This window comes from Gopherus evgoodei, chromosome 3, assembly GCF_007399415.2.
Source record: "Gopherus evgoodei ecotype Sinaloan lineage chromosome 3, rGopEvg1_v1.p, whole genome shotgun sequence".
Taxonomy (NCBI): domain Eukaryota; kingdom Metazoa; phylum Chordata; order Testudines; family Testudinidae; genus Gopherus; species Gopherus evgoodei.
The window spans coordinates 147,179,067-147,206,096 of record NC_044324.1 but is presented as its reverse complement, the minus strand read 5'-3'; the positions used below and the strand labels follow the sequence as shown (position 1 = coordinate 147,206,096).

The 27,030-nt window shown below is 38.5% G+C and overlaps 1 protein-coding gene across 4 annotated transcripts in view; it reads right to left on the bottom strand.

Annotated features, from left to right (window-relative positions):
- RYR2 (ryanodine receptor 2) overlaps positions 1-27,030 on the bottom strand; it is a 737,385-nt gene that overhangs the window by 289,180 nt on the left and 421,175 nt on the right. For all 4 annotated transcript variants that reach the window (XM_030556966.1, XM_030556967.1, XM_030556968.1 and 1 more), the window contains 8 exons: positions 26,459-26,606; positions 18,997-19,205; positions 16,267-16,441; positions 8,406-8,614; positions 4,518-4,864; positions 3,004-3,118; positions 1,958-2,118; positions 152-311 (listed from right to left, as the gene is read on the bottom strand). In XM_030556966.1, the coding sequence (XP_030412826.1) occupies positions 152-311; positions 1,958-2,118; positions 3,004-3,118; positions 4,518-4,864; positions 8,406-8,614; positions 16,267-16,441; positions 18,997-19,205; positions 26,459-26,606 (1,524 nt within the window). The remainder of the gene's footprint in view (positions 1-151; positions 312-1,957; positions 2,119-3,003; positions 3,119-4,517; positions 4,865-8,405; positions 8,615-16,266; positions 16,442-18,996; positions 19,206-26,458; positions 26,607-27,030) is intronic.

Below are 27,030 nucleotides of genomic sequence, written 5' to 3'. Positions count from 1 at the left end.
TCATAATTGGGGTTCAGAAGAGAGAGAAGATTACAATCACATCAAAGGTGATAACTTTTCCTTTAATTTCTATTATTAAATAAGGCTAGTAAAATTCAATCTACTAGCTTTTCTCATCTGGATGGGGTGACAAAACCAAATAAATATATACCTGATAATAGGTGCTCAGTTCCTTGCCATTAGCAGTGAAGGTTAGAAGACCACTGGCAGCATCGACCACGCAACCAATCTCCAGTCCATTGTTGTTGCGTCCTTGTCCGGGGCTCATGCTCTCTCCAGCACACACCATATAGCAGTTACTGCGTTTGATACTGAATTTCAAGAGATACATATGTGACTAGCATGTGAGTTTGTATGGGATGGTGTTGCTGTAGTCTGTTTATTCAAATTAAATTATACTTTTGCAGCGATCAGGCTACTGCTGAAACTGGCATGTTGTATTAACGCCATGGTTGGAATCTGGCCTTATTCATAGCAAAACTCCGACTGATGGCAATGAAGCCAGAATTTCAAACCATGGATTTTCTTAAGTTCTGTAAAGACGGAAGAACTATTTCCGACAAAACAAGAACCAGCCCAAACCTTTACATGAACCAGACAAAAGAGATTCCAGGAGTTAACGTTTTACATCATTTATTTTTATGCACTCTGAACTTATGGATTCTGACCTGCACCATAAGCAGAAATGCTGTGAAAGCATGAGAATAGCCAGCCTAATTCTGGCCTGACTTGAAGCAGGAAGTACCAGAGTTCTAACAAGAGACTGTTTTCACTTGATTTTGCAGACTCAAGATTTTTCAGGCTAAGGGCCTGAATGACTGAAACCGCACATAAAAGTGTTAATGCTTCAATTTTTCAATATAGATCATTTTGATCAGGCAATTATTCCATGTATTCTTCACAATGGAGATACAAAATGGTAAACTATATCAGTGATGAAACTTTACTGCACCTGTACCTATAATCAGTTATTTTACTTTCAATGACATGGTTCTACATCCGTGGATCTTGACTTCACATGTTTCCACACAAGAAAATAAGAATAGCTATATTGGGTCAGACTGCTGGTCCATCCAGTGGTTCTCAACCTTTCCTGACTACTGTAGCTCTTTCAGGAGTCTGATTTGTCTTGCATATCCCCAAGTTTCCCCTCACCTAAAAACAACTTGCTTACAAAATCAGACGTAAAAATACAGAAGGATCACAGTACACTATTACTGAAAAATTGCTAACTTTGATTTATTTTATAATTACATGATAAAAATGAGAATTAGAATATAAATATTGTACTTACATTTTAGTGTATAGCATATAACGCAGTATAAACAAGTCATTGTATGAAATTTTAGTTTGTACTGACTTCAGTAGTGCTTTTTATGTACTTACTGTAATACTAGGCAAATATCTAGATGAGTTAATATATGCCCTGGAAGACCTCTGCATACCTGTTTAAAAACCACTGATCTAGCCCAGTATCCTGTCTTCCAACAGTGGCCAATGCCAGGTGCTTCAGAGGGAATGAACAGAACAGGTAATCATCAAGGGCCCCATCCCCTGTCATACACTTCCAGCTTCTGGCAGTCACAGGCTAGGAATCCAGAGCATGGGGTTGCATCTCTGACCATGTGGCTATTAGCCATTGATGAACCTATCCTCCATAAACTTATCTAATTCTTTTTTGAACCCAGTTATACTTTTGGCTTTCACAGCATCCCTGACAATGAATTCCACAGATTGATTATGCATTGTGTGAAGAAGTACTTCCTTTTATTTGTTCCTGCTCCCTATTAATTTCATTAGTTGACCTCTCAACATTTAAGGGTCGGATTCTCCTCTGTAACTCCCATTTTATACCAGTATAACTAAACATTACTCTCAATTTATACAGGTGCTAGATGTTTAAAAGCATATCAAGTATAAAACAATTCAATGAAAAAGAAAAATAATTGGAACCAACCTCTCATGAACCTTTCCTTTTTCATCCCCTAGTGTCACTGTAACAGTGCGTACTCTGTCCAAGTCAAAGGTCATGTCATATTGATGGAAGTCAGATGTAATCCAGCCCACCCAGACATTAGCGGGTTCTTGCCCAGGAAATATTCTCACCGAGTAATAGTACTGTCAATAAATTAACAATATCCCAGGGTGTTAATATTTGGTTTATATGTTATAATTTTGATTCAAAATTCATTTGTTTTAAAATCTTGTAGTTTATTTTTCACAATCTAATTGGGATGAATCAGTTTTTGTGAATAGGTATAGTCCTATTCAAGAGTAATTCATTATTAGAGCAATGAAAGAATGATGTCTTGTTTTGCACTGACGTGTCCTGCAAAAAAGAGGTCTGATTTAAACTAAAAGGCAAGGAGGATAAAAAAACATGCATATTTGTTTAACAAGATACGCGCAGAAACATTGGTGGTATGTTCACATTACAGTGAGCAGAGGATTAATAGACATTAATAGACAGGTGCACTGTTATGCCTGCTAACACTGGAAACACAGAAAACTGAGCAGATTTAAGGGCTGATCCCGTCACTGATTCATGAACAAAACTCCCATTAATTTCAATGGTACTTCCACATTTCATACTCTGAACCAGGATCATGTATTCAGTTGTTGACTCTTTAAATCTCTATGTTTGAGTAGCTCTGGGCTTGACTAGCTGTTTCAAAATAGGACCATATTCTGCCCTTGCTCTGTTTGTTCTGTTCTTGTTCTGTTGCCCATGGGATGTTCTTTAAAGCACAGATCCAAGCTAAGTTACGGCTCTTCAAATAGGAGTTGTTTTGGATTTGCTGTTAAGTAGGAGGCATGTCAAAATGGAATGAGTGTGGTGATCTCAAGTTTTGCCACACAGTACTACAGCAGAAAATTGCATAAAAAATATGGCACTTGATAAAAGGAAGAAAAATTGAATGTGTTCACTGAGACTCTACTAGCAAAAGTAAGCACTTGTTAGAAAAGAAAATAGCTAAAAATATGAACACTTTGTTGCAATACCGTAGAAGTATGCATCAAGTAATCATAGTCATCTCTGTCATCTGCCAGAACATCCTCCGTGAGCCGTGCAGAATGGCTTGTGCTGTAATCTGGCTTTGTCCTTCTGAGCATAAACCTGTAATACATCAAAGTACTGAGAACGGAGTAAAATCACAATCTATATCCATTTTAAGCAAATCAATTTACACACAGGAATTCTGCAAATATAAATTAACTTAAAAGATTTAGTTGGCTCCAGATTGTTATTTATTGTTCACATTATGTATGCGTGGAATAAGAGCTTTACAGAAGACACAGGGTAAAATTTTCAAACTTGCCCAAGTAACTTAGAAGCTTAACTTCTATTTTCAAAAGTCATTTAGGAGCCTAAGTTTCCTTGACTTTAAATGAGAGCTTGTCTCTTAAATACTTATGTCACTTATAAAAATGGATTTAGGCTTATCCATGCCCCTTTCCAAAAGTTTCCAATTTAACATGACAAAACAAGCTAGGGGATGAGCAAAAGTAGGAAGGGAATGGAAAGATGAAGGTTTCAGTAAGATGTCTGGACAGTCACTAAGTTTGGGTATGAGTATCTGTTGTATCAATCAGGCAAGGTATTAACAAACTTCAACAGGACTTTATTTTTAAAGTGGAAACCTCTTTATCAAGCTCTTGCTGCACCCTCTGTAACTCTCACTCTGCCTCCTTAACTCCTCCCCCCTCCTTTCTGTTTCCTGTCCTTTCAGACTCCCAACAGCCAGTGCTCCCAGTTCTAATAATCACAAGCAAGATCTAAACACCACATTCCCTCCTCTCTTAAGAAACTCTCCCAATTAAAATAAACATTGTTGTTCTAACCACAGGAACAAATAGGAAACAAGACACTATACTATTGGCAGAAATGTTACACTGAAAACACTGTAGATACTATATAACATAGTCTCTAGTCCCCCTAAAATTCTAGACCAAGAGACAAATCACAATAAAGTGTGGAAGGGGAGGGTTTGTTTGATTACCTATGAAAATGAGGAAGATAAAGATATAACATAGTGAATATTCTTGCCTCACTTAATTGGGCATTGGAGAAGACCATGAAAGTTCAGATATTCACCAAAGCTGATATAAATATCTTTGGCCTTTGCTGCAAGTCTTGCGAGCATAATTTTCTGATGAAATTTCCAGTATTTCCTAGTTTTAACAGGATCAGAAAAAACCCTCTGGCACTTTTAGAGTGCCTTTCATCTGAGAATATCAAAAAACTGCATTTAGCCTCACAATACCCTTAAAGGAAGGCTTATTTTATAGATTTCTGTTTCTTCTATTTAACAGATGATGAAAGTGAGGCACAGTGCTACACAATGATTCAGTGGCAGAGCTGGGAACAGAACCCAGGAGTCCCGACTGTCAGTTTAGCACTACAGAAAACTGTTACGGGTGATATGGGGAGGGATTTAAAATGAATTTTCTATTAATGTTTAAAGTGAACCCAACCCACTGTATTATGACAAAAACATATCACATATGTTACTGACCTTTGTTTAAGACGTGAAGGTTTCTCTTGAGTGTAATCCTTGTGGTTATTGAACTCCAGTTTTGTAGCTTCTTTTTCTGCCCGATCAGGCACTAGGTGACCATGAGCTGTCTTCATCAGAACTTCAAAATCAGAATCAGCATCATAATCCTCCAAGTCACTTTTTGGGCCAAAAAGACCAGTGCCTGGCAACCCTCCTGCTGATGTTTTGGAGAATACTTCTGCACACTCAATAGGCATGCTCAAGCGAAAAAACATGATGCCTGTTTTGCTGTTCTGTGAGCCAAAGGACTTCTGTGTGACCTTCAAACAGGGGGAGCTGTCTGTGGTGCCATCTATTCTCATCACCTATCAAATATAAAAGCTCATATATTATAAAAGTAAATGTCTTCCCCTCCTACACCCAAATGTTCCAGTTTTATTTTAGTGTAATATATTTAATGTATTTAGAGTTACAAAATGATTAAATGTTACAATATGGCAGAGACATTTAATTAAACATCAGCGTGCACTATAGGAGCAAGTGCAGGTAAATACATTGACAAGTTAATGAAAATGCTTCCTTTTAGCACTTATAAACTGGATATACAACCAAAGACTATGCCCAATCTTTTCTGCAATAGTAATCCAACCTTGGCCAATATGATCCATAATAACTCAAACACAAGGCACAAATAAAGAGAAAGAACAATATTTCTTTTTACGTATGCTTCCTGATATACTTCAGTAGGGACAGAGTTTCATTTTCATTCAGATATGGCTTTCATGCAGTCTGGTAGAAACTGATTGCAATTTTATAGAGTTATATGTATTTTGAAAATGTATGCATTTGTACAGATTTTTGTTATTAGATAAAACAAACAATCTGCAAACAGCCTATTGTCTATTCACGTGAGTGCATAAATAAACTGAAAAAAACTTCCATTGAACACATGGACTTAGAGTATTACACTGAATTTGTGCACGCAAGCATAAAAAGGTGACCGGAATTTCAGTTCCTGTATTTAAATGCCTATGGAGTACAGTCAGCAACAGCAAATGTAGAATTCTGAAGTGTCTTTATATATTACAGTCCATATTTTGAGAGGGAGAAAGAAATACTGCTAAGATCGCAAAGGTGAGGTCACAGAAGTTAGGAAATACCAGAAATGAAGGTTACCAAGGCAATCTTAACTCTGCTCCCTTGTGCATATGCCTTATGATGCAGGGTAACATTTTCAAAAGAACCTAAGTCATTTAGTACCAGATTTTTAGAAGTGTTTGGGTGTTGCTTTGCTCAGCATTGTAACATCTAGCTGACTTAGGAGGCTAAGTCCCTTTTGAAAATTGTCTGTTACAGCTATCCCCCTATTCCATTTTGTTTCTTACAGCTGTCCCCATACTCCATTTTGTTTTTGTTCTCCTCCTGTGGCCGCCCCTCCCTGGCTGTTAAGTTGTTTACCAGGGCCACTGCCCTTCTCAAAGGGAGGGCCCCTTAAGTTGTTTACCAAGAGCCATTGCCCTTCTCAAAGGGATGGCCACTTGTGCTGCGTGCTAAGTGTGACCACTGCCCTGTTCAAAGGGTTAGTCCTGTTATCACCTTGTTGAACCTGGGCTTGGTGTAGGGCAGGCAATGTCCAGAGCTGCAAGACCTATTGTGTTTTTAAGATCCTGGGCATGAGTCATAGGCCTCACGTGCTTTTGAGTCACCTATTGCACAGGACTCTGCCCAGGCATGTCTCTGTGCTCACCTGCAGTTTTTTCCCTGTGCCTCCTCCCCTGTGACAAAGGGAGCCTATCAGGATTACTGGCAGGAAACTGCCTAAGTTTGCCTTTAAAAACAGATATTTTTGAAACAAACATCAGAAAAGTTCCTGCATTGCTGCCTGGTCTGATCAGCCAGGGGTTTTGGGGGGTCCTTTCTCCGCTCTCGTTTTATTTTTGAGCGTACCCCCGGTTTTTTTAAAAAAAACCCACGAAGAACGAATTGCTGCCTGAGAGATCTCCTGATTATCGAGACCGTACCGAGCCTTCCTTGCTGCTTCTGATGTTGCTGCTGCCTTGGGGACTTGTAAGAATCCCTCTGTGAAACTTTCCATACTTTTATTTTATTACTTTAGCTGCTGGCTCTGTTTCCCTAGCACACAGACTCAAGCTAAACCTTGGTCTGTGTCTTAAAACCTCTCTTAAACTCCGCAGCGCTTTGCTGCTAAAAATAAGCTTGTGCCGCTGCTAAGCTCTGCTCCCTGCTTTCAGCTGTATCCACTGCTGCAGCCACCATCCCTTGGTTTCCTTGGGAGCTGTATCCTGGGCACATAACACTCTGCCCTCTGTAACTTCCCCATAGCATAAGGTGCACCGTAGATTTTGCTTTTTAGTTTAATAAGTCATAGTTTGCTAAGATTGTAGAGCTTGTAAGTTTCACCTGCCCTGTTATAGTTTGCTGTTTTGTTGCTCTGTATAGTTGCTTGTTATAGTTTTCTTAGAATTGTGATAATTGTTGTTTTGCCTAGTCGTTGATTAAGATAGATTTAAAAAAGCCATTGCCTGGTTGTATTCTGTACCTGTTTTATTACTTTGTATAAGCTGCTTGTAATTTATAGAAGTTTGATTAAGTTAGAGGATAGATAAGGTTTTTACTGCTTGAATTTGTCTTCCCGCTGTCCCAATCTCTCCCTGAACTTTCCCGTGTCTGTTTTTCCCCTGCTCCAATCTCCCCCTCTGTGTACTTCTCCGTGTCTCCCTGTTGTAACCCCTTACTGCTTCCCCCCCCGTGTAACTTCCCAAACCCTTTGCCGCTTCTTTCCTTTTTTTTTGGGTGTCCCTTTAGCCCTTCTTTACACCTCTCTGCTGCTTCTCCCTGAATCCCCTGTGTTCGTGCCCCCGCTCATTCCACACTGTATCTAGAGTTGTTCCTATATAAAGTTAAGTTGCCTATTGACTGTACTGTATGCCATTGTGCTGAACCCCCCTTACTATACCCCACTGTTAAAATTCCCTACACTGTTCAATAAGAAGAACCCCCCCATCATTGTCTATTGTGAACACCTTATACACCCCATCCCATTGCATTTCATCGTTAAATTCCCACCACTTCCTTTTCCCTTTAATAAAGAAATTAATTGGCACCCCACCTGTGTGGTAATTGCTCCCCAAGATCCCATATATCTGCAGGAAGGGACAAAAATGAGACTTAGGAGACTAAGTATCATTAAAAGTCAATGAGAGACTCCCAAGTGCCCGAGTCACTTTTTTAAATGACATTTAGTCGTCGCAGTGCTGATTAGAGAAAGGTCTACATACCTCTTAAAAACTGAGCTTAAGTCACTTAGGTGCTTGTGAAAATGTTACTTTTTGGGGGTGATGGCGGTGTAGAATCATTGTCTTATTCAGTGTGGAGTTTGTATGGAGTGCAGTAAAACTTTTGGGACAATAAGATACAAGCAAGTATTAAAAATTTACCTCACACATGGAGCACTATCTGATCTACACTATTGAATGAAGCAGAAATCTTTAAGTTACAAACAATATAATTAAAGACTGTTTCATAATGTACTCATGCAAAGGGGTAGTGTTAAGGTTGTGGATGCAACCTTAACTCTGGAATATTCAGGCTTTTGACAGCTCAACTTGGCAAGCTTAACATATGATTTTTTTTATTTATTTAGGAGTCTAATACATTCATACTCTTCCAAGGGATCACTCATTCGCTGACAGAACTAATTACCATGCTCTCATTGAGCTACAATCATAGTTTACCGGGTGAGTGAGTGTATGTCAGATGCCAACACGGATATCCATATTCAAAGGGAAGGCTAAAATAGCAAAAATGGCAAGTTCACTCTAAAGTTCATTTAATTAAAACAAATTCCTGAAAAATTAACAGGAAACATTAATGTACAACACAAACCTCAATGTGCTCATGGTTTGGTGGCACTGGGAAAAACTGAGGGAGTCTCTTGCTCAGCCACATGGTAATGTCTCTGTTTGTATTAACAGCAAAGGGTTCATAGCCTTCTTGTAAGCCACAGATAGTAAAATATTTCAGGGAGCTGACATCTTTGCCAAAGTTCATTCTTCCCACTTGAGACAAGCCCAGACTGCACACAGGTATAAATCCTATAGCAAGAAAGCAAGCAAGCAAGGAAGAATTTATGCATCCCATATAGTATTGAAGTGTTTTCTTGACATAACATAGGCGGAAATGGTTTGAGATAAAAGTGCCTGAAACCCAAAAGATACAAACTCCTGTATTAGTGTGTAGTATGCTACCTCCCAGGAATCAGCAAGCAGCATCTCTCTTTTATTGTACTGAACACTAGCCTCTCTAAAAGGAGATGCAGCAAGAAATGCTATCACATACCAGATAATTCACTGTTCAGAAATATCAGACAGTGATTGCCATATTTAACATAGGGCTAAATTCTCTGCTGGTGACCAGTGCTGCCAGTGCTCAGGATTTTAGAAGTCTTACAGTATTTGATTTTGCTCAACAATCTTCAGCTCAGAGTTGTGTTTTTTTGTTTGTTTTGTTTTTAAAACAAGAACCTCAGCTTTCCTGTTTAAAAAAAAAAAGTTTATAGCCCTAATGGCTGCAGAGAAAAACTTGAAAACATGTCCCAAAGGTAACCTAAAGGTTTGAAAACCCAGAAGGGCAAATAAAAAGAACCCACACATATTTCTTTAAATCTCATTATTTTTATACCAATCTTATGATATTTTGGAGTCAGGTTCATGACTCATAAACGCATAGGGTAGGCAATACTGTAACTTCTGTGAAGATGATGGATGGGGTTGTCCCTGTGTAGCATCAGGTGCAAGTTTGGCGTACAACCCTAGAACAAGATTGGTCTCTCAGTACTTCACTTCTAAGCGAAGACCCTATTCATAAGAGAATGAAATTCACTCCTGTTCTGAGTCAACACAAGACCTATGCACCACTTCAAAAATTACATTACGGCATCTCTGGTTGGTAGGTTCAGTCTGTTATTTTAGAAAATGTATTTTCTTCTCTTTCTTCTATTCATCCTTCTTGTTCCCCTTTCATCTAATAATACTACTGAAAACTTATTTGACTTGTCTGCTAAAAAAAAAATCAATTAAGTTTAAAAAAAGTGTCAAAAAGGTAATTTCCTCCTTTCTCCCCAAATCTGGATGCTCCATTCCATTATGCTGGTAGAGATGAGTAGAATCTAATGGAAATGGGGGTGAAGAAATGGCAATGGTCAGCAGGCAGAGCAACTGCGTCTTCTCATTCTTTGGGGCCCCTAAAATGAGGGGCTATGCAGGATGGGAAGGAGCAGAGTCTCCATTCATGACATGCTCTGCATACACAAGGAGAATGTCACAGCCAAAAGCCACAGTGGTTAACGCTGTTCGGCATAAACTTCCAGACTTCAAAACTTCCTTTGAATATTTTATTACAGATAAGAAAGATTCACTATCATTTACATGTGTGTTAAAGATGATAAACATATGGCCAGAAACTACAAGCTGCAGACTCTAGTCTGTAAGATTAATGTCTGGATTTCTATCTTCATGGCCAGGCTTTTAGTAATGAGACATCAGTTTCACACACAGACAGTGAGATTGCTCAGTCAGTATGATTTATGACTATTTTATTGCAAATCCATTGTTAAAATATAATACAAACCATTTGTCAGCAGAATACTAGAACTAAATGGGAAAAATCATATTAAACAATTTATAATGAAGGGAGTTATATTTGCATAAATCAGTATCTATTTAAATTAATATCTGCCTCACAGCTTAACTTACAGAGAAGCTAACATGCATCCTGCAGAGGTCAATGAACCATGAATGATTGCAAATGTTTTTAGGCAAAGCCAAAAATCACAGCTCTGTCTGCAATAGGATGACAAATCTTAATGCATCACTCAAGAAGTGTTGTTCTTGGGAGCAACTATCCCTCGGGGAAGCAGTTAGTGTAGTTAGAGGAAGGGTGTTCAGAGAAGACAGCATGGACCTCTGTAATGCAACTCATCACTTGCAAGTTTGCACTTTATACATGGTGGGAGAAACCCAAATAGATATAGATTTATCTGACTTAAACCACATGCTTGCCTGCCTAGCACCTTGTCTCCCTTTACCTCTATTTCCTATTGATGTAAAGCACTTTGAGAGTTCTTCAGGATGAAGGACAACATATGAATGTCAGCCATTCTTGGGTAGAACTGCCCAGTGCTGAGCAGACATTCAAGAGGAAGAAAGAACAAAAAGCCTCTCCTTACAAAAGGGGAAAGCACAATTGCAATTCTTGTGTTAAGGGAGCAAAAGGACTGTACAAAGGTAGCTACCCACAGCAGCATTAATCTATCCAGAGTGGGTGGTATTATAGCCCTGCCCCACACTCCACAATGACATGCTTGTAAAGAGGGGTGCCAGAATTATGTTCCGCAGGCACTCTAAGGAAGCAGGCACTGTAGGCAGTGATGTGTCTGAGTAACCCAACGTCTCCAAGAGCTCTCAATGGAGTAATACAGCCCTGTACCATCCTCAATATAAAAAAGTCTTTAAGGAGCATTGATATAACACACACTTGACACAAATGACTCTGGAAACAACATGCAATATTCCACACAAACATTCTGACTTCATTTTTTTTAAATAGCATTATAGATTGGGAACTATGAGTGCATGCCATGTTTGTATGAGGAGTTTTGGAACAGTCAGAATGCTACTGAAGTTATTGTAACAGTATAGAGGAGGCATTTAAGAAACTATAGATGTATTTCTTTGATGCAGATAGGATTTTATCTCATAAAAGGAAAAAATATATACATTTAGATTGAGATTTCAAGAAGCCCCTGTCATCCTCTCTGAAAAAAAAAAGTGTACATGGAAAAAAGAGCTCCAAACTTAACTCAAAAACAGGGAAGTGGAAGAATAAAATGCCGTCTGATTCAAATTCATGTGAATTTGCAATACAAGAGTAGCAAGTTAAGGTGGACTTTAACAAGGGTCAATGTTTCATGTAAGGAAGGGCAATATTTTTACCAAATTCTGTATCTACAGCTATTGGAGATCCAACTCACATGAGCTAGCCCCTTACAACAACAATCAGCTCCTATATGAAAGAGCTGAGTTATGCATAATACAGGTAGTGGCAGTTGCTGTGATGAGCAGAAGCAAGCAGCAAAACAGGAGGAGTGTAGAAGCTGAGTATATAACAAAAACGCAGTCCTGCATCTCAGGAAAAATCATCACCCCTAACAAGAAAGGGAAATGAGCGTGTACAAGATGACACACATACACTATTAATTCTACTACATGCATGCATGTCTGTCAGATCTGGAGTAGTATTCTCACAGAGGCACACATTATTAGAAATATAGTATGCAGTTGCTTCTCATAATACATTCACTAACATGGTAAAATTAATAGGAATCATAACCTTAGCAGATACTGTACCTGCTTTCCAGAAATACAGATCTTTTTACTGTACCAAGGTAAGCTGTCTTTAAGTTACACATATCTGACCAAGCAGCCTATGTTGCAATGAATTTTGGACTCAATCCTTACCCAGGAAAATTTTTCACTTCTGACGTCAATTGGCAAAATGCAGAAGGTTCTCATTAGCTCAGTAACCAGTCAGTGTGACATAGAGATGACAATCCGTATCATCAGTCCAGTTCCACCAACCAGATTAATCACCAACTCATTCTGCAACAGCCAAAATCCCCCCAATCCCCCACACTGGAACAGTATTTGCTGTGGTGCCTCATACACTGAGTGAAAATGGCTGAAGATGCCTGTGGCAGCACTGATTTGCTAGGTAGGTCAAATCCTTCCCTGACTGACATGCAATGCAACCATAAAAAGTAGTTGCAGTTGCAAAGGGCACGAGTCAGGGTAGGATTTGCCCCGCCCCACCCCCTGGGTTGCTTTTGGTAGATGCATATTGAATAAGGGATATGGTCCTGAAAACAACTCCATCCACTTTTTCCACATCCACGATGCCACCCTTTGCTTAGGGTAAAAGAAGAGGGCAGCATAATTTCCATGTAATTTATACTCTTTTGGAGAAGACTGGTTGCAAATGTACAGTGCAGACATGAAAATCATGCTCTGAAGTTGCACTGGTGTAACTGGGGAGAGAATTTGAATCATACTATTTACCTGGCTGAATATTCAGAATTATGCATGAATACATCATACCTCCTGCATGAAATCTCTCTTGCACAATCATATATAATGTGCAATTATAAATTAATAGTTATATTTACTACTGACAAGAGTGATATCTCACAAGTGGTACCATCTGTCATAATTCTGTGGAACTCGTCTTGTTGGCAGTAGATCCTAAAATAGGGGCCCGTGAGTCTGATCAGTAACTTGGCAGAGAGCCATATTCCCTTTTCCCTATTCGTAAATGTTGTAACATTGGCACTGGCTTATAAATAGGCTGCGTCCTCTGAAGCAGGGCAGATGGCTCTGACAAATTGTTATTTTTTTTCCTAAAGTGAAAAGCCTCATTCTGCAGCAACCTAAATCTTCAACTGTCTGAAGCTGGGAGTGGACAATAGGGGATAGATCACTCAAAATTTCCCTTTAAAGCATCCAGTAAGGGCCACTGTCAACCTCTCAGTTACCCTATTCGTTCAATGGTTGGGGGGTGGGGATGGGGGTGGAGAGATCATTCTTGCCTGCTTTCTGAGGGCAGGTCTACACTACAGCTGGGATCAACGCTCTGAGATCAATCCACCGACAGTTGATTTAGCAGGTCTAGTAAAGACCCGCCAAATTGACTGCAGATCTCTCTCCAGTTGACCCCTGTACTCTACCCCGATGAGAAGAGTAAGGTGTAGACCCCATGGTAACTCAGCCTAAGGTTCATCAACTCCAGCTACGTTATTCACCTACTGCGACTTACCGCGATAGCGTAGACATAGCCTGAGTTACAGCTGTAACGCCTTGTTCATTAATAAGGGCTGTGAAGTTCACAGAATTGTGAACACTAGTAGGTGGAAGCACGAGTCTTCTACTCACAGCCACCACACCTTCCCTGAGTGGGGAATGTAAATGAAACCAGGAGCAGCTCTGACGCAGCACTGCTCTAGAAAGCAGGAGACACGAAAATGAGCACTTCCTCTTCTTCTAGCAGAGCTGGGGAAGCTGATGCAGGAGCAGCCATTTAACTTTAATCAGTTCTATTAACTCCACATCCTACTAAAATAGAGGCCAAAGAAAGTAAAATGTAACCTGTTGTTAAAAGCTATAATTTTGAAAGCACAGTAACATACTCTAAGAGATGTGTGCTCATCAGTCAATGTAACTGACCTTAGCATGTAGAGAGACATGCCATTTCAACTGACAAATGCATGTCCCACAATGTGCTGTTGCTCAATTACATCATCAACTTGCTTACACACTGTGAATATGGCACAGAAAATATTTACGGTAGGGATGAATGCACACCACAGCAGACTAGAAAACTGAAGTTTTTTTTTTAATTAAGAGAGAGAAATAAGAATTTATTTTCATGACCCCATAAAAGTGCTGTTATATTCAGCATCAAGGCCGAAAAAGGAAAACCACTATGGCTCTATGACGAATATGGGACAGGCAGCAGGGAAGTCATACAAAGAAGATTTGATTCAAAGCCAATTAAAGTGAATGGAAAGACTCCCAGTAGTTAACTGGTCTTTTGATCAGATACCTCCTGCACTCGATGAACTGCTCCACAACTGTTCTATGACAATGTGGAGAGGAACTTGTGCACAGGATAGGACTCTCTCTTCTATATATGTTTCTACTGCAATGAGGTCACACTCAGTGCTCTATAAATAATTAATATTAGGCAAGGCTTGAGGAAGCCCATTGTTTCTTGTATGTCTGCAGAAGCATCTCTCAGAGTTGCTTCAATGACTTTTTTAAACTGGAAGCACAAATTGCGTCGCATAATATTGCAAATGCAGACAGAATGAAGCAAGTTTTTGTTCTACATTGAATATTTTGAGGGTGAAATTCTCTTGGGCAATACAATCATGTTTCTGGCAAGCCATATAGAGATTATTTACCAATATACACCTCTACTCCAACATAACGCTGTCCTTGAGAGCCAAAAATTTTTATCGCATTATAGGTGAAACTGCATTATATCAAACTTGCTTTGATCCACCGGAGCGCGCAGCCCGGCCCCTCCGGAGTGCTGCTTTACCGTGTTATATCCAAATTCATGTTACACGGGGTCGCATTATATCGGGTTAGAGGTGCATGTATCATTCAGAAAAAACAGAATACAACTTTCAAAATATGCAGTGAACAAACACAAATTTCCATTAACAGGGACCTGTCAAGTCTGAGAGATTTCAAATTCCATCTAGCAGTTTTATTTTCGTCTGTGGGTGTGTGCATTTTTCTGAGCAGCACATTGAATTATTCAAAAAAATTTCTATCAGACATTTGCAGCCCTACAATAGTTCTGCAACTGTAGCTATTAAAATCAATTTTTAATTCTACATCCTGTCACTGAAGCAAACTTGAGATTTAGGCCGAACCCAAAGCCCACTGAAGTTAATGGAAAAACTTTCCATTGTAAAAATGAAAATCAGCGCTCATCTTCTTTGCACCAACAGTTCATTTACCTTCATTTTTCTTTTGAAGATAAACCTCAGCTAATACAAATCTGCCTGTCAGTATCTTGCTATTTTCTTTTATGCTGAATGTAATTATTAGCACTCAGACGAATCTCCTTTTAACCTACAACGGAGGTCACCAAAAAAAAAGCGTATAATATTTCTCTTGTGAATTTACCATTCGATTTCTTGTAAACCAGAATTGTCTACCCTGAGGTCCCTCAATGTATTTATTGCATGACAATTAAACTTTTTGGTGACTTCCACTGTTCTTTCCTTATTCCAAAGTTGTGGGAAAAGTTCTGCATTGAAGACAAAGTTGATTTTTTAAAAAAATCTTTCCCTTAAGGCTTTTTAAAACACATTTCTGACATTTAAAAAATGACACACACACACACACACACACACACACACACACACACACAATGGTATTATTGGAAGGTAATATCTGAATTTTGAGTTGAATGATTCATTCCCAATCTCCCTGTTTCTTTTTTGAGACCAAATGAAAATATTTACACATTAAAAGGAGGAAGAACTTTCTCTCCTCAGCAGGAGGGACAATCCTTATTGTCCTTTAAAATATTCTGAAAAATAAATGAATTGGTGGTGAAAGATTCCATATTGCATCCTCTGTTTGGCCACAGAACGGGCAGTAGCAGTATAAGCTTCCTGCATTTTGAGTGAGGAGGTAGGTTGATTTTATTTAGTCTTATTTCTGCAACTTCAGCCTTTCCTTGCTGATGTCATGGAGATAACAAGGGAATTCAAAAGAATCACAGAATCCCAGTAGTCTGTGAAAAACGAAGTACTTCAGCCATGGCTACAAGTTCTGAAGTGCCCCAGTACTGTAGCAAAATAATGAACCAAGCTGTTCTAATTACAATCACTAGTGCTCAAGATCAGCATCATACATTCTAATTCCACTGATGCGCACCTTTTTGCTCTATGCAGTTCTCAGCTAAATGACAGAAAGCAAAGTTACTGTAAAACAATGGCAAGTAACAAGTATTTTTCTGCCAAATAAACTATGCTATGCTATGCATATGTGATAAAGCTGCATTCTCACCTGCTCGTACACCCACAAAGTGCATGTTAAAAGGATGTCAACCCACAATAGGCACAATCTAGCAACAAAAACAAGTTAACAGCACAAAGTGTGCAACCACTTACCATCACCAACCTCAAAGTCCTTGAATGCAAGCTCTGAACCTGAGTCATCGAGCAGGATTTCACCATTCAGGGTAAACATCATAGTGTGCTCATTCATGTCAACCATACAGCCCACGACATCCCCTGCCAGCCAAGAGCGGCCAAAATGCTCATTACCCTGGTGCCACCGCTGGGCCTGAAAGGGATTTCAGAGAAGGATAAAAACAATGAAAGTATTTCTCTCCCCCTCAGTGATATGACTAATAATTATCCCCCTCAATTAACACAGCACTAGTATTAATACTTTTACAGCAACTCATTCTGAAACAATGCTCATGAGTATCACAATTACGCTTTGAGAGTGGCAATCCTACAATTAATTTTGTCGAAGCAGTTCCAAAATTAGCATTGTAAAACGAGGCCCAGTGAATAGATGGGGTAAATTGATATTTCAACATATATTAGTACACGTGTAAGAACGTATTTTATTTTTATTTGGGAGATCTACAAAAGGTCTGTCATGAAAATAATATGGTCTCCATTGCAAAGTTAAATAGCTGTTTTATAGTATTTTTTAAATTATTTTCATGCAATTGCTTGGCCTCTAAATTTTATGCTTCCAAACAATCTTCAAAAATATGTTATTCCAGATGCATTTATTTAGATTTATGCAACATGCCTGCCATGCTCTCTAGGGACCTGAACATGCAGGGTGCTGAGCAATTTTTGGAAGAGATGAGCACTCTCAGTTCCCACTTGTTTCTATAGAAGAAGTTGAGGGCATTCATTACCTTAAGGAGTGGCTCAGCACCTTGCATGACTGACCTCTAGAGGAATAAATATTGCATGTTTGGATGGCTGCCCTTTGTTGTGGAGTTTGCATAAGAGCAGAATCTAAATAAATACATACAAATTCTTAGTAAATTTACAACAACAGAAAAACACACTATCAATGACTAACTCTTCCTAACACACCCATTCTATCAGGACTAAGTTTCCACCCCTTATTCTCAACTCCTGAAAAGCCTGGGAGAACATGGGAGTCTTGTGGCATGTCCTGAAATACAACAATCTCAAGCTCTCTCTGACCAAGGGTGCGGGATGGGGGGGAATGAATTCCAGAAGTGAAGAACCTTCATCTAAAATCCCTCCTGTAAATAGCATCCCAAATTAACTGGAAACTGTTAGTTCCAGCACCTCAGCTGAGCTCAGCTGCTGTGGTACAGTAAGAGGATAGAGACATTCTTAAAAGGTAGTCACAGCTAAAATCCTCAAGAAATGTATCAATCAAAACCAACATCTTATACAGCTCCTTGAAATCAGATGGGAACCAGAATAGAGCACACATCAAGGGTAAAATGTGCTTCCTGCAAGAAATACAACTAAAAAGGGGGATAACATCCATTACATTAATCTTAGCAAAACAAAAAGTATTACTAAAATCCCATTACTGGCTTACAAAGACTGAGATTGTATTAGCTTGGAAAACTTGATTGATGACACGGTTTACACCTAAAACAAGGCAAGGAATGGCATTCTCATGGCTGCTTTAGGGCTTAGTGATCTTATACAGTTGCAAGGAAAGCATCAAGGCCTCAACTCAGGTTTCAGCAGGACAACTGATTCTCAGCTTTTTATTATCATCATTTTCAAATATATTCAGTGCTCATCCTCTGCTAATGATAGGACACTGTGGTTTTTTAATTTGATCAGTGATTTAAAAAATTCTGACTTTTCAGTTCAATGTTAAGGCATCTCAGTTTGTATCATATAACACTGTCAAATAAAAATCCAGTAACAATAATAAAATAGGGCTAAGATAGGCTTGGCTTGACAATCTGCATTTCTGAAAATTGAGTTTATGAAGAGTAATGGTAACTTCTGTCAAGTATTATAATAACAACAACATAACTGAATTCCAACTCCAGACACATAATGCATTTAATATGCGTTTTTGTATTAAGACATGAATCACCACTAGTCTAGATAGCAACTGTTATCATGGCAGAAATTTCACATGCCTTCATACTAAAATGATGTTTTACTGCCACACTTTAATGAGTCATCTGACTCTTGTGAAGGATCAAAAACCAATGGCATAAAAAAAATGTTCTGCTTATCTACATATTACCCATACAGTTAGATTTCAATCTCATTCTTTCTTTCACACTGAAGTTGGAGCTAGAACGACATGCTTTCTCATACTACATGCTATCAGAAATTTCCATTAAAAATTTAGTCTTCATTTTCATAACTTTTACATTCCTATATTCTTAATCAAATTCAGTCCAGTGGAATTACTGCTGACAAAGAAAATTATGTTCACTTTCCTACAGATATTTCCTATAGGGAGACCACTGCACTAGGATTCAGGAGAAATGGGTTCTAATCTCAGCTCTCCCAATGACTTGATTTAGGGTAAATTACTTACGTGCTCTGTGCCTCAAATACTCATCCAATTTTGTACAGCGTTTTGAGATTTTCATACGAAAAGAGCTATGTAAGTGCCAAATGTTCTTACTGTATTTTTGCCAAGTACTACAATTGTACATTCTAAAATATGATTTTACCTTTCATTTCACCTAGACCTTAATGAGGATTCTTAATATTTTCAAACACTGAAACAAAAGCTAAGGCACAGAAGGATATTAAGCTGAAACAACTAGAATAGGAAGAAAAATTAATTGATTTTTGTTAACAACTTACTGTCACTACTTGCAATCAATCCCGTCAAAATAAATCTATACAAACCTTGAAGCCATCAAAAACAAAAGCTTGCTCATCTGAGCCAAGTTCCTGGTCTGGCTGGCAGCCTGGCCTGGTCCAGCCAACTCTCATGTCTCCTGCAGTGACTGTCTCAAATTCAAAGTACCATTTTCCAGCCTTCACTGCATAAGTCTTCTCAGTGCGGAATATCCGGAATCTTTCCATTATCCCAGTGCACATGTCTGACCTTGTAGCTGCAAAGTTAACAAAAAAAAACAAACAAACCCACACCTTATGTTTATCTAATAACAAAATGGAAGCACTGAAAATAAAAGGAGATTACTGTATAGTATCCATACCTCTCAACCTTATTGAAAAATATTTGGAAGTAGATAATGGCATTTAGCAATGATTTACCATAGGCCATGATGCTGCATAGTCAAGAATTGAAGCCCCAAAAGCTCAGTTAATACAGTGAGCTAGTAATGCTACCAATGATTGGTAATGCACAAGAGAATATCATAGACTCAGATTTTAAAGGCCAGAAGGTTCATTATGCTCATCTACTCTGGCCTCCTGCATAACACAAACTACAGAATTTTTACTCAGTATTCCTACTTCAAAACTCATATTTTATGGTTGAGATAGATCATATATTTTTGAAAGACATCCCATCTCGATTAAAGACTTCAAGAGATAGAGTTAACACCACATCCCTAGATAAACTGTTCCAAAGAGTAATTATATCTCACCTTGGGGGAAAAAAGTGCTTTATTTTCAGTCTAAATTTTTCTAACTTCAACATCCAGTCCTTGGATCTTGTTATGACACTCCTTGCTAAATTAGAGTCCTCTACTATGAGAAATCTTCTTCCCTAGTTGGTATTTCTAACTGGGGTCAAGCCACCACTTAATCTGATCTTTGATATGCTAATTAGATGGAGCTTCTTAAATCTCTCATTGTAACACTGCTGTACAAATATTTATTTACTGTAATGAGGCCTACCCACAGTTATGTGCATAGCTAAGAGCACTTGGACCATGTAATTTAAGCATCCTTTTTTTGCAGTGGGAGGAGTGGGCAGAAGGAAAGGATACATTCCTGCATGAGCCTCTAACGCACCACATGACCACATTTCTCCATTAGAAAAAATATCAACTTCCGATAAGGAGAAAGGGCAGAGGGTTTAAAAAAACAGATGCTCTTTAAAATACAAGTGTAAGAAAAATAATGGGCATTTTTTATTATAATAAAACTGACTGATTTGAGGTTAAGTGGGTGAGGTCATATCTTTTATTGGATCTAATTCTATTGGTGGGAGAGATAAGCTTTTGTGGATACACAGAGCTCAAGGCTGTAAACTGTTCAAGGGTAAAAGAAAAATCAATGTTTTTATGATGCTTGAAATCAGACCCAAAGAGGTATTTAGAAAATATTGCTAAATACTGAAATAAAATATAAGATTCTAATTGAAGAGACTATCCTTATTCACTTTCTATCCTAAACTGTTGTATAGATATTGTGTCCTATTAAACAGTTGACCTGATTGCAACAGCAAGAGAACAACATACAAGTTTACAGGCTAAAAGGTTACTTATATGTATCACATTTTCTGCCTTGAACATACTCTTCCTTCAAGAGTAATATTGGCTACATAACAATTCACTCAAGAGGTGCTCAGCACGAAACACTATTTAAAAAATCTCCAGTAGAAGGACACATTAATCTTTTTGTGGAGTTTACATCTGTTGTGATCAAGATGACACACTGTTTGCATAATAATATCAGTGGTAAGAGTAAGATTAGTGGTACACTGCATAAGTGAACCATTACTGCCCCTAATGCACCAGAGAACAGTGGAATGGTTGGGAAATGCATAGGTTTAAAAAATCATCTAAGTCAGTAAATAATATGTATTTAGATTTTTAAAAGGAAAGAATGTCCATGTGTCACTTTGGAGTGCATGAATATACATCTATTATTCTCTCCTCTTTTTCCCTTACAACTGACACTGAGGTTTCACACTTTATCTCTAACCTTTGACCCACTTCATCTACTCTACTGAGCCCATACCTGTCCTGGCCTCTTGCTTTCATGCACTCCTCTTCCTTCCTCCTCAACTTCCAATTCTCCTCTGGCTCCATCTCCTCAGAATGTAAGTATATTATGGTTTCCTCCACAGGTGAAAAAAGGCAGCTGTTGATTTTGCCTCTCTCCCCTATTATGCCACCACTCCCTTCTTCCCCTCAGCTCCAACCTTATTGAGCATGTAACCTACAACCATTGCCTCGAGTGCCTTATCCTCTCCAACTTCGCTTCTGTTCACCTCACTCTAATGGAACTGCGCTCACCAAGTTTTCTAATGCCCTCTTCTAGAAAATATCTCAAGGTTTCTACTCCACCCAGAGCTTCCTTGATCTCTATCATGCTTTTCATACCTTCATTCATACCCTTCTTCTTGACATCTTATCCTGTCCTCTTCCTATCTCTCTGGCTGATCCATGGAAAGAGATAGAGAGCAGGAGAACTCACCAAAAAGGAAAACCCAAAGGGCTCTCATGTTGGCTGCCTCCTTTTCTCACTTTACAACCTGTCTTTCATCCTCTTACACAGCTTCAACTACCACCTCTAAGCTGATTACTTGCAAACCTTCACTATTCCTAACTTATCTTCCCCCATCCTATCCTGCATTTTTCATAGATTCATAGACTCTAGGACTGGAAGGGACCTCGAGAGGTCATCGTTTTATCTGTTTCTGACATTTCCTTCCAAATGGCCCGTTGCCAACTTAAACTTAACACAGTTACCCTTGTGCAAACTGGGTGTAAATGGCAATGATCGCATTTTACAAAGATGTAAAGGACTACAAGGCACAAGGAAGAGAAGAAAGAAGAAGAAGAAGAAGAAGGACCCTTATTGCCTTCCCAATTCCCATATTCTCTGTCATTATAAACAATGTCACCATCTTACCAATCAGTCAGGCCCACAACTTGGGGCTCATCCTTTAATTCCTCCATTTCCCCTCTCCTGCACATCCAGACACAGTTGCCAACTTTCATGTGGTAAATAAGCATCCCGACTTTCACAATAAGGCAAAAATCAAGCTAATCCCATTTCAAATCATGGCCAAAACAAGCCAACCCCTAAGAACCCCTACACTCTACGTGACTAGATTCCCCCGGAATGCAGTCTGGGACTCTGGTGGGCCTGCTGTGTACCCCTGACTCTCCCCCCCTTGCCCTGCTTGCCCCCCCTTGCCCATGCTTGCTGTGAGCCGATCAAAAAAAAGAAGCAACAAGCTACAACAAGCAACAAGCCAAACAAGCAATAAGCTACAAGCCAAAAATTAGCCAACAGGCAACTCACAAGCCAATTAAGCCAAAATCAAGCCCAATCACTGCATTTTTTTCACGGGTTTGGCATGTCTGCATCCAGACTATGTCTAAATCCTGCTGCTTCTTTCTCCACAAGATTTCTATAATTCATTCTTTTACATACTATTCCAGGACTCGTTCTCTCATCTTGATTACTTGATCATCTCTGATCTTCCTGTTAGCTCCACTGCCTCCCTTCAGTCTGTACAAGACATAGCTTCTAAAATCACCTTTCTTGCCTGCTGCTTTGACCACGTCAACAACCCACTCTCCATCTCACCCTTCCAATCCCTCCACTACCTCAAGTTCCAGCTACTTATTCAAGCCTTGAAGATTCTCTGTAACTCTCTCCTCGGTACTTATCTGTTCTTATCTCTTTTCCTGCCTTCCATCCCCTCTTCCTCCACCCTGCCAGTGATGCCAGCCTCAGCAAAACTGCCCCTGAGCTTTCTTCCATGCAGCTATTTATATATTGCATTTTCTATCCTGGCGGCACTGCATGCCCATTGCCCTTGCGGCATTCAAATGCCTCCTGAAAACCCCTAATGTCATAACTCTACGAGAAATTAGCTGACTACTAATAGCAAGGTTGAACAGCACCTGGGAATAGCATACATATCTAATTAAAAAAAAAAACGCTAAACATCACCCAACAACTTGTATGTTTCACCCACTGCCACTACACTTTGTCTGATTCACTGTATTTTTAGATTCTAAATAATTCTGTATCTTCTTTTTATGTTTGTACAGCACCTAGAACACTTGGGGTGGTACTGGAAGCAATAAATGACAATTAATAAGGATATAGCTGAAGATACTCCATTTGGTTAACCAAGCCTTTAAAAGAAAAAAATCATCATGAACCAAAACCCAGAAAACCACTAGAGGTCTCTAAATCCTTTTACAATGCACTTTATGGAATATGAATGATGAAGAGGGGCTTCCCAAAATGTTTCAAAGGAAAACATCCTATGTCAGACAAGAAAACCTTAGAAAGCAAAGATTCTGCAAAACAATCACTTTATGTTTTTAAAGACGATAACTATAACATAGCAGTTTAACTATCAATTCATAGTATTGTTAGATTCTAAAATTGAATAAAAAAATCCTGCCACAAGCTTTTCAAATACCTTGAACATATTACTTAGAAAAATGCAGATTTATTCTTCATTTGCATTTATTTAATATTATTATTCAAATTTTATTAAGTCTAGGCACTAAATTAAGCATTTAATACATTGACAAAAAAGCTATGTAATATGCAACTGGAAACACCCAATTTAGTACAAACATAATAAAATAAATAAAAAAACAGGAGCCACTTCTGACACACTTATGCATGAATGCTAGGTCTAAAACCATCTATTGTGCATGTGAACTGTATGCGAGTGTTTGTGTGTAACAATTGCAAAGTAGACTCCAAGAAGGAGAATCCATATCCCAACATACATCACAGGAGAGTCCTCCATGGCAGTATAAATCTCCACACTACATTGCAGAGGATGCAATATCCAATGTATTTTAAATAAATAAAAGAGTAGGATATTGATAGGGTGAATTCAGCATAAAATTACCTTGTTTCACCTCATTTAGATAATTCCTAGAAAAACCTAGTGAATATGAAGGTTTTTGCATAATTTTCTCCATCCCAGCAGGCCCATATATTAATTGCATAATAATTTTTATATGCATCCATAGTCTTCCTCACATTATCTTTATGCCCCCATCCTCTTGCAAATTTTATTCCTACTAAGAACAGGAATATTGTGTGTGTATTTTTGTGGGTAATGGCCATTCTTTCTTCTTGGCAACCTCATATGTACTTTGACCTCACTCACTTTCCCAGCACAACACCCTATTAAGCTTCTCTGCAATGCCAGTCAAGGAGAAACCTCAAAGCAATTTCTCCCTAAATTCTCAGAGGAGAACAATGGTGGTAATCAGGCAATTTTTCTTGGGTATTACCATTTCTGCTCTTAAAATTTCTGGCCTACACCTATTTGAATCAGCACCCAAAATAGGGTTCTGAATGTTTAAGTCTTATAAATTAGGTTTAAATAGTGCTTTCTTTTCATGATTCTTTCCTTCAGGAATGTTGTAAACACAGAACACTCTTTTTAATAATACTGAGAAGTTAATAACTGAGACTTATGAGTTTCATTCTGCAATTCTACCATAGAAACACAGGCCACACATCTTGAAAAATAATTACCTTTCAGCCCTAATACAATCTACTACATAGCTGAGAGTATTGATATTAAAACATATGCAGTCTTAAATACTTAAGTGTAGTGAAAAGCACAGTTGAATTTTACACCTGTTATTTAACAAGCATTGCTAGTGAGATAGTGGTATACAGTACATACAGCAACTCTCAGTCCTTAGTTTGCCATCTAAAATGATTAAAAGCACATTTCAGACACCAGACATTTAGGGGTAATCTCAAAGTGGTACAGGTATACTGTCTTAATGATTTAATTATATACTTATGTTTTGATGAAGTTAGGGATGTCTTCTTAACTATTACGGAAGCACACAGAAGAGAACACCATGCACCAACATGCATATTCAAACCTATTAGTTTATTTCCAAAGCCATGTATCCTAGAGCAAGCTTTATAATACATAATAATGAAAGCTTCCCTAAGAAATAAGTTTCTCTGTGTATATCCAGTTTATAATTTCTGATTTTTTCCCATAATGTTTTTTCCCTGCAGCCAGTATCTATTTTATTTCTTTACACAGCTGATTTTGTTTAAGAAGCAATGATAAAATAACATCACCTCTCAGTGGCAGGTTATCTCCGGAAGGTATTAAATGCCAACTAAGGAAATGATGCAGGAAGTGTCTTCACACTCTAGATGTTTTGTGATTAGAATACTCATGAGCAACACTGCACAGTCTGTTCATTATCTGTCACTATCAAACTGACTGGGAAAGTGACCATTTTTCAAATGAGGGCACTCACAAATTGATCAGAAGTCCTTTTTAATGGCTCCTTATCATTAGTGCAATCATTTAAAAACCATCATAAAAATGGTGTCACTAGAGTCACAATTTACAAGAATTTGTCACCTATTTTCTTGTCTTTTAGATTAGTCCTTGCATTGGACATTAACCAGTATGAAACACTGGACCACAGCTAGCTTGCTACTTGCATAAAAGTAGTTGAAAGAATATAGAGTCATTCTTTCTTGAACACATGTGCGTAACATCTGGTACTGCAGCCTTTAGAAAAGTTATGCCCATACATTAAGAAAGTAAACAAATCCTCAGCTTTTAGAGAAAAGTATTTCAGAGCCAATGATTTCAAACAAACAAAGTTAAACTGATGTGTAAGAATAAAACAAAGTTGTCTAGAGCCACATGAAGTCTCATTGACATTCAGGTCCACACTAAAGGATCCTCTGAAGTACTGGGAATTACATTACTGTATTAAATTTCTTACATACAATATATGTAAATTGGTACTGAATCTGACTACAACCAAGCAAATTCACCAAATTCTGAGGTTCTTACGAAGTTTACACTGAGTTCTTTTACTCTGTTCTTCAATGGCTCTGCTGTGAGAGTTTGATGTAGAGGTTGAGGCAATGCTTGATTCAGACCCCAGTCCTTGGGGAACACTACCATAAGGCTGAAGGACTCAGACGATTGATTAGCATAACCCAATGGCCTGGGAAGACCTAGCAGAGGCCCTGCATGCTGAGGTGTTTTCGGACAGAGAGTCTTTCTGGGTACCCATTCCCATCTCTGGAAAATGAAACATGGACTGGATGCAGGGTCATCAGGCACATCAGAGCTGGAAGACAATAAACTCATGCCACCTCTAAGAAATGAAGCTTAAGGCAATTTTCCTTGGCAATTCATGTGCTGCTAGTGAGTAACTTGAACGTGGAGCACTTCCCTGATTTGGAATAGACATTGTGCTTGTTCATCAATGACAGACACAGCTTGAAGTCAGTGCATTTGGTCATCCTCAGCAGCCCTGCAATGGCTCAGGAAACTGTTCAATGGGGCTAAAAAAAACAATCCCCCTAATAAACTTAACAACAAATAGATATGCCTACATCATTACCAATACCTATTGAAAATTACATGGATTCTTTAATTCAATTTTTTTAATCTCAATACCGTGATCTTGATCAGGAGCCTCAAGGTTGTAACCGTAGCCAAGAAGTGTGCGGACGGCCTCCCGGAGGCTATCTTTGTTTGACTTCTTGGTACGATCATCCAAAAGAACATACGGGACAAGACGAGGGTTTCTTCGATTCTTCACATCCTACATAAGGATAAGTTATTAAAAATCATTACAGTTTCAGAGAGACCAAGCTAAAACAAAGCAATTTTTTTACAAATAAAATTGCTAGGACAGATAAAATGTACAGTAGCATCCGTTTAAAAAATATGATTTGCACAAAGTAAAATGAAGACCCGCATAACACCACACATACAACAAGCATCTTGCAGAGGAAACTGAAGTTCTTTAAATCAATTTGGACACTGAATTCAAAAGAAGTAAGTTATTCACAAATATTGACATTTAATGGCATGGCAACAATTATCTTTCATTTTCCACCAAATAATTTAATGGATATATGTTTGGGCAACACCAAGTGTGAAAATCAAGAACAGAAATGAACTGTTTACAATCTAAGATTTTGCACTCTCTTTAGAATGGGGATCAGTTTTTCTTCTGTTTGCAC